The sequence below is a fragment of the Muscardinus avellanarius genome (genome assembly GCF_963383645.1).
Source record: "Muscardinus avellanarius genome assembly, chromosome: 11".
Lineage (NCBI taxonomy): Eukaryota > Metazoa > Chordata > Mammalia > Rodentia > Gliridae > Muscardinus > Muscardinus avellanarius.
Genome location: NC_137797.1, coordinates 7605630 through 7614283, shown reverse-complemented (window position 1 = coordinate 7614283; position 8654 = coordinate 7605630). Strand labels below are relative to the sequence as shown.

General features: G+C 49.6%; 1 protein-coding gene across 1 annotated transcript in view; it reads left to right on the top strand.

The window, feature by feature from the left end:
• MEI1 (meiotic double-stranded break formation protein 1) overlaps nt 1-8283 on the top strand; it is a gene marked incomplete at both ends in the record, with an annotated part of 81435 nt that extends 73152 nt beyond the window's left edge. The window contains 7 exons of the mRNA XM_080704775.1: nt 108-189; nt 366-541; nt 4436-4517; nt 5986-6092; nt 7182-7313; nt 7478-7590; nt 8238-8283. Coding sequence (XP_080560901.1) covers nt 108-189; nt 366-541; nt 4436-4517; nt 5986-6092; nt 7182-7313; nt 7478-7590; nt 8238-8283 — 738 coding nt within the window. The remainder of the gene's footprint in view (nt 1-107; nt 190-365; nt 542-4435; nt 4518-5985; nt 6093-7181; nt 7314-7477; nt 7591-8237) is intronic.
• Nucleotides 8284-8654: the final 371 nt, after the last annotated feature.

The window sequence follows — 8654 nt, the reverse complement described above, 5'->3', positions numbered from 1 at the left end:
TAAATGTGTCTGGTACGTGGGGGCAATAGTAGAAGAAACGGGGGCTGAATCTTCTCTGCCCCAGCTTCCAGACGGTGGGGCTTAACCCTTTACCCGCTGCCCTGCAGGTTCACCAGACACTGTCTGTGGAACTGGAACAAGTGTTGAAGGCCCTCAGCTTCCCCAGGAAAAAGGCTGCTCTGCTGTCAGGTGGGCCCTGGAGTCTCCAGAAGAAATAATTTCCTCAGGCTTCTGAGATAGGACCACCAACCCAGGCCGGTCCGTGGTCACCCATAGTGGTCTCAGCATGGTCTCCCTCCTGTGGCAGAGCTGGGTGGAAGGCGGGCAGGAGCAGGAACTGGGGCTGAGGAGTCTCCTCTTTTCAGCGGCCATCTTACGTTTCCTGCGGACAGCCCTGCAGCAAAGCTTTTCTTCTGCCCTGGTGACCCTGGTGCCCTCAGGGGCCCGGCCACTGCCTGCCCCCGAGGATACTGTCCTGGCTCCACTGGAAACATCGCAAGTGCTGTCCCTGGTCATCGGGCTGCAGAACCTCCTGGTGCAGGTAAGGCCCTTGCTGAACAGGTCCCTGCAGCGGGGAGTGCTGCTCACAGAACAGCGGGCAGGGGAGGTTGCCTGTCAAGAGCCTGTTGTTCCTGCCAGGGCCTGGAAGGTCATTGGTGAGATTGTTAAGGCTTCCGTGACAGAACTGAAGCTCACATTGGTTTCTGATGGAGAAGTCCAGGGGCCGTTACTGGCTTTAGGCACAGCAGGTTCCCAGAGGCGCAGACAGTGCCAGAGAACTCTGCTTCTGCTCTTGGCGCTCATTCCTCACTGTCAGCTGTGTCTTCATGGGATGGCTGGACAACCAACAGCCGCTCCAGGCTTATATCCTCCCAGCAGAGAGAAGCTTTCTTTCCCAGAAGTTTCTAGAATTGCGTCTGATTCGCCTGGCCCAGGTCATTGCCCTTTCCTGGGGGCTGGGGCATACGATCAGTTCTCCACAATCCATGCGGCCTGAACTCAGAGGAAAATTGTTACCAAAAGAAAAAGGAGATGGATCCTGGGTGTGCAGAGCGTGCTCCCTCCAGGAGCTTGTGTTTCATGCTTCGGAGGACTCGTGAGGATCAGTTTCCACACTGTCACATCCTGAGCCTCTCCTGGACTGCGTTGGTGGTGGCTGGTCTGGCCCTGTGGCACATCTGTGCATGAGCTCTGGGCTCGTTGGGGTCACACATTTACCACGTCTCTCCTTGGCATTCTGTTTTCAGTCTTCACCTTCGTATCAGTCTCCCCCTCCAGGCTGTGAGATCATCAAGGGCAGAGGCGGAGGCACTCATCTTTGTGTCGCCTTCCCCTCCTGGGTCCAAAACCAGTTGAGAATTGAGGAATTAGATGAGGCCAACATATCAGCTTTATTGCTGGTAAACGTCATAGCAGAATACGGCTCGGACTTAGGGTCAGAGTGGTTGTCATTTTTTTTTTGTCAAAAAAATTTTTTTTTTTTGGTGGTACTGGGGTTCCTGGAAACCCTCCTACTCTGGGCTCACTCCCAGACCTATTTTTATACTTTTTTATTTGGAAACAGGGTCTCTTAAGCCAGCATGGCTGGCTTTGAACCAGCACGATCCTCCTGTCTCTGCCTCCCAAGCGTGGGGATTACAAGCGTGTGCCATCATGCCCGGCTCTTGTCAAATATTTTCAAACTTGCCAGGCGTGGTGGCGCACACTTGTAATCCCTATGCTTGGGAGGCTGAGACAGGAGGATCACACAGGTTCAAAGCCAGCCTCAGCTACTGAGTGAGGCTCTCAGTAACTTAGTGAGACCCTGTTTCCAAATAAAATATATAAAAGGTCTGGGGGTATAGCCCAGAGGTAGAAAGCCCCCAGTACCACCATATATATATATTTTTTTTCCAAAGTTTCAGCAGAGTTTTACAGTGAGCACTCATATACCCACTACCTTGATTGTACATAACTTCATTATATCTATCCAAAATGAGACTCGTGTGTGTGTGTGTGTGTGTGTGTGTGTTTTACTGGGGACTGAACCCAGGGACATTTAACTGAGCTATACCCCAGACCTTTTAAATTTTTATTTTGAAACAACGTCTCACTAGGTGGCTGAGAGTCTAATTGCTGAGGCTGTCTTCAAGTCTGTTATCTCCTACCTCAGCTTCCCAAGTACTGGGATTATAAGCATGCAACACCATGCTCAGCTTGGTTTTTTTTTTATATGACTATATTACAATTTGTTATCTATTCACCTACTGATAGACATTTGAGATTTCCAAATTTGAGGCAATTATGAATTAAAGTCACTCTAAATACAGAAGCATAAATCTTCATGTGGATATATGTTTTCTTTCTTTCCTTTTTTTTTTTTTCGGTGGTACTGGGGGTGGAACCCAGGGGCTTTCTACCTCCGGGCTATACTCCCAGACCTATTTTATACTTTATTTGGAAACAAGGTCTCACTAAGTTGCTGAGAGCCTCACTCAGTAGCTGAGGCTGGCTTCAAACCTGTGGGATCCTCCTGTTTCAGCCTCCCAAGCGCTGGGATTACAAGTCCCCAGTAACACACACACACACACACACACACACACACACACACACACACGTGCACCATCACACTCGGCTGTATGTTTTCATTTCTTGTGAGTAGCTACCTAGGAGTGGGATGGCTGGGTCAAATGATGTATTGGTGTTTTATTGCTGTATAACAAGTTACCACAAACTTAGTGACCTAAACAACCATCACATATCTTCTCACAATTAAATTTTTTATACTGAAGGTTGAACCCAGAGGCATTTTACTTCCAAGATACCCCCTCCAGCCCTATTTTACTTTTTATTTTTAAACAAGGTCTTACTAAGTTGCTGAGGCTGGCTTTGAACCTGTGATCCTCCTCTCTTAGTTTCCTGAGTACTGGAATTACAGGCATGCACTACTACACTGGGGCATCATCTCACAATTCTGCAGCTGAGAAGTAGGGTTCCAAAGACTGAAGTCAAAGTGTTAGCCAGTCTCCATGCATATCTGGGAGAGTTGGGTCTTCCCAGGGGCCTCTTTCAGCTCTTTTAAGTTGTTCAAATTACTCAACTTCTTTTTTACATGGCTCTTCCATCTTCAAACCAACAATGGCACATTGAGTCTTTTTCATACTTTAACTCTCTGATTCTTCTCCCACCATCAGCTGGAGAAAGCTCTGCTTCTCAGGGGCTCCTGTGATTAGTTTGGGCCCATACAATCTCCTTTTTCCATATAGTGTAATATAGCCACAGAAAAGTAACATCTGGGAATGAAGGTCATAGGCCATTTTAAAATTCTACCTACCACATATGGCAATTATATATATTTTTATTATTATTATACTGGGGATGGAACCCAGGGGCATTCTACCTCCAAGCAACACCCCCAGCCTTATTTTTTATTCTTTATTCTGAAACAGTGTCTTACTGACTTGCAGAGGGCCTCACTAAGTAGCTGAGGCTGCCTACGAACCACAGTCCTCCTGTCTCAGCCTCCCAAATGTTGGGATTACAAGCATTGCTATCACACCTGGTTTATTTATTTATCTTTTCTATGTGTGGTACTGGGGATCAAACCCAGGGGTATTCTACCTCCAAGCTACACCCCTGGCCCTTTTTAAAATTTTTAACTTTTTTTTTTTTTTTTGGTGGTACTGGGGTTCCTGGAAGCCCTTCTAACTCTGGGCTACACTCCCAGACCTATTTTTTATTTTTGGAAACAGGGTCTCTTAAGCCAGCACTGCTGGCTTCGAACCTGCGCGATCCTCCTGTCTCCGCCTCCCAAGCGCGGGGCTTACAAGCGTGCGCCACCACGCCCGGCCTAAAATTTTTAACTTTTAAATGGGATCTTGATGAGATCCTAGGTTCATGAGAGCCTCAGTACTTGCTGAGGCTGTCCTCAAACCTATGATCCTCCTGTCTTAGCCTCCCGAATACTGGGAATACAAGCATGCACCACCATGCCCAGGTGTATGTTTAACTTTATAAGAAACCAAATTGTCTTCCAAAGTGGCTGCAGCTTTTCACCTTCCCACAGCAGTGAACACAAGGGTTCCAGTTTCTCCAGTCTCACCCACACTTTATTGCCAGTCTTCTTGATTTTAGCTGTTGATGGGTATGTAGTGGTAGTTTTAATTTGCATTTCACTAATGACTGATGGTAACCATTTTTTTCTATGTACTTATTAGAGCATAAAATTTTGTTTGGTGAAATGTCCTTCTGTGTGTTTGTTTCTAGAAAGGTTGAAACCCACTGGCTTAGGTAAATTATGAAGTCTTCCAGTGTTTGTAACCTGTTTATCTAAAATTCTGCAATCTAATTAACTTTGAAAACCAAGCATTTTTGGGGGGAGGGGCTTGACACCAAAACCCACTGACAGCAAAACCTGACCCTAATTCCTTCCTTTTTGTATGTGTTTGTTCTGCAGAAGGACCCTCTGTTGTCCCAGGCCTGTGTTGGCTGCCTGGAGGCCTTGCTTGACTACCTGCATGCCCGGAGCCCTGACATGGGTAGAAAGCTTCTCTATTTTCTGATGTTCCCTTGGGGGAGATTGGAGGGAGCCAGCTCCTGCCACCAGTTTGGCCCAAGCATCCATTCCCTGTTACGTGATTCATATTCTTCTGGTTTAAATCTAACTGCAAAGGCACAGAGGAGGGCACTGAGGGTCAGAGGCCAGGTGAACTATCTAGCCGGGGTCACATTTTTGGTCATGATACAGGGATTCAACCCCAGTAAGTTGCTGAGGGGTGCTCTACCACCGAGCCACACACACACTCAGTCCTTTTTGTCATTTATTTATTTATTTATTTATTTATTTATCTATTTATTTATTCAGCAGTACTGGGGATGGAACCCCGGGGCATTCTACCTCTGAGCCACACCCCCAGCCCTATTCTTTATTCTTTATTCTTTATTTTGAAACCAGGTCTGAGTTGAACCGCGATCCTCAGGTCCCAGCCTCCGGAATGCTGGGATTACAAGTGTGCACCACCATGCCTGGCTCCCAGCCCTATTTTTTATTCTTTATTTTTGAAACAGGGTATCACTGAGTTGCAAAGGGCCTCACTAAGTAGCTGAGGCTATATGCGAACCGCAATTCTCCAGTCTCAGACTCCTGAATGCTGGGATTACTAGTGTGCACCACCACACCCGGCCTCATTTTATCATTTACTTTATTTTTGTGTTTGGTACTGGGGGTGGAAACCAGGGGCTTTTCTACCTCTGGGCTACACTCCCAGACCTATTTTATACTTTATTTGGAAACAGGGTCTCACTAAGTTGCTGAGAGCCTCACTCAGTAGCTGAGGCTGGCTTCGAACCCGTGCAATCCTCCTGTCTCAGCCTCCCAAGCGCAGGGATTACAAGCGTGCGCCACCACACCTGGCCTCCTTTTTATCTTTTATTTTGGAATAGTTAATGCACTATAATGAACTAAGTTAATTCACGCTAGCCTTAAACCTGTGATCTTCCTTTCTCAGCCTCCCAAGTACTTGGATTATGAGTGTGTGACTCGCTGTGCATTTATTTATTTACTGATGGAACCCAGGGGCATTCTACCTCCAAGCTACACCTCCAGCCCTATATTTTAACTTTTTAATTTTGAAACAAGGTCTTACTAAGGTGCAGAGGACCTCACTGGCTAAGGCTGTCCATGAACCTCGATCCCTCTGTTTCAGCCTCCTAAGTATTAGAATTAAAAGTGTGCACCACTACGCCCGGCTTCTCACAGTGCTTTTAAATGACATAGTCCTTCCTGTTGCCTCCTCCCACAATCAGGGGATATATTTTGCCAAGTCAGTCAGCACAGATGGATAGAAGCCCAGGGAAGAAAGAAACCTCCTGGGGTCAGTGTGTCCAGTGCCCTTTCTGCAGCTGAGTAGCTTCTTTTTGAGCCAAAAGGAGAAGCTCCTGTTGAACCAGTTGGCAGAACTTTGGAAAACCAGCATTAAGCACCTGTGGCTCTGGTGTTTCCTGCAGCTCTCCACGTGGCCTCCCAGCCCTGGAATCGGTTTTTGCTGTTTACTCTCTTAGATGCTGGAGAGAATTCCTTCCTCAGACCTGAGATATTGAGGCTTATGACTCTGGTAAGTACAGAAAGGATGCCCCGGGGTCTGCAGACTGTCGTGAGCTGGGTGGTGCTGCAGAGGACTGTGACACCTTACTTTAGGTAACCCTTATCCTCAAAGAGTGTAGAGGTGCTGGGCGCGCCTGCTCAGGGAATTCCTGTGAACGCCCACTTCTCCTGGCCCCAGGAGACCCTGACAACTTTTCTCTTATTTCTGCCACCACAACCCAGGTCACCTAGGTACTGAGGATGTCAGTGAGCCAAATGCTCTGGTCCCTAGTCTGGAAAAGGAGATAGGCAAGTAAATAAAGATTTAAAAAATAGCCCAGCGTGGTGGTGCACGCTTGTAATCCCAGCATTCAGGAGGCTGAGATAGGAGGATCGCGGTTCGGTTCGTGGACAGCCTCAGCTACTTAGTGAGGCCCTCTGCAACTCAGCGAGCCCCTGTTTTAGAATAAAGAATAGGTCTGGGGGTGTAGCTCAAAGGTAGAATGCCTCTGGGTTCCATCTCCAGTACCACACAGACAAAAAAGTTAAAAATGATGTTTTGAGTGGCAGAGTGAGGAGATACTAAGTGCTTGGCACACAGCAAATGCCCGTTGAACAGATAACACGGCAGGGAACAATGACCCTTGAATGAGGTGTCCATTGAGGTACAGCCACAGGTAAATCAGTCTTGGGGTGGGAACACGAGAGAGGAGAGAGAGGTAGCTCCTGCACGGTGAAGGTAGGTTTTAGCTGAGGCTCGAAGGACTGATGGGCAGAGAGGAGGGCGGCAGTCCAGGTGGTGGAGGGAGAGCAGCAGCTCAGGAGCTGGGGTGGAAGGTAAGGGAAACGCACCCCGCTCCCGTTGGCCAGGAGAGCACAGTGCGAGGCTGGCACCAGGCCGCCGAGGCCAGTCAGACAGCTCTTTCAGGATAAGGTCGGCTTCGTCTGCCCTACTCCCCTGTGACATAACCCACTCCCACCCGGCAGTGCAGAGCTCCTGGAAGGCAGGGCTTTGTGGGCTCTTGAACAGTGCACCACCTCCCCCAGCACCGAGCTCAGCAGGGCGTAGGAAACGACATCTCCCGGTCACAGGCGTGTGGGGCTTTTCTTCCTGGGCCAGTTCGTGCGCTACCGGAGCAGCAGCATCCTCTCTCGTGAAGAGGTGGGCCATGTTCTGCAGGGCGCAGCTCTGGCTGACCTGTCTACCCTCTCCAGCACCACGCTCCGGGCACTTCGAGGCTTCTTCCTGCAGGTTGGTACAAAGAGGAATGCTGTGCAGCCTCTCTGAGGCTTGGTCCTCAAGACCACCTTCTCTGAGGAGTGTGGGAGCTCTGACCACAGCAGCCATTGGGGTCAGGAGTGCAGGGGCGGGGACAGTTAGGGCATCCTGCCTTGCCTGCCCCCTTCTCCCCTTAGGTCAAGAAAGTGGGGCTCCTGGCTGACCACAGCATGGCCCAGATGCTGCAGGCCTCCTTGGAGGGCCATTCCTCCAGTGCCTCGACGGCCCAGCCACCCTTGCAGGACATGCTGTATCCTTTCTTGCATCTCAGAGCTGTGGCCTGGGTAAGGTCACCCAAACCCTGGAGTCAGTGGCATCGCGCTCGCCTCCTCAGCCCACGTGGGGAGGGTGCTGACTGGCAAGCCCCTTAGAAGGCCAGGGGCTATGGCAGCGGTCAGAGGCCCTTGGGGACTTGTGCCCCAGGGACTGCCTTGTACCCCCCCTCCCACTGTCTCCCTGTCTCCTTTCCCCTTCCATATACAGTTCCCTGTTGTCTAGAAAGTACCTGGCCCAGGGGTTCAGGTCCCAGTTCTAGAATCCAGGCTGCTATATGTAAGAGCATCTCTGTGTTTTTGTTTTGTTTTGTTGCAGTACTGAGGACTGAACCCAAGGGCATTCTGCCTCCGAGCTCCACCCCCAGCCCTATTTTTTAATTGTTTATTTTGAAACATGGTCTCACTGAGTTGCAAAGGGCCTCACTAAGTAGGAGCTGAGGCTGTCCGTGAACCACAGTCCTCCTGTCTCAGCCTCCCAAGTGCTGGGATTCTAAGTGCGCACCACCACGCCCGGCTTGCACCTCTATCCTCGTGAACAGTTCTTGCCCTGTGGGGGTGGAGGGGAGATTCCCCATGGTTGTCTCCACCGTTGTGCTGTTTTCCTTTCATGTTTCATTCCCAGCTGCCTGGGAGGGGTGGCCGTGTCCATGTCCCACATCAGAGACTGAGCCTCGGATTCGAAGGCCCAGAAACAGAGTGAGACCTGGACACAAAGGGCAGAGTTGTTGGTGGGAAGGATTATCACGGCCATTCACCTGAAGCCATTTTTCCATTGTGGAAGTGGAATCAAATAAAATGATACACTCACCTACCTGTGTGGGCTCTCCAAACACATCTTATTCTGAACTCACGCTGTCTCCCTGGAGCTGGTCTCTCAGCCCGCTGGATAGCATATTGTTTCAGCAAGGCCTGGATGGCATCCGTAGGGAGGCAGAGAGGCAGATTTGTTATGGCAGCGACACCTCAGGAGCCGCTGTGCAGAGCCTCAGTTGTGCCCAGAGAATACTTGTCAGGACACAGCTGCCGTCAGGGCTGCTGC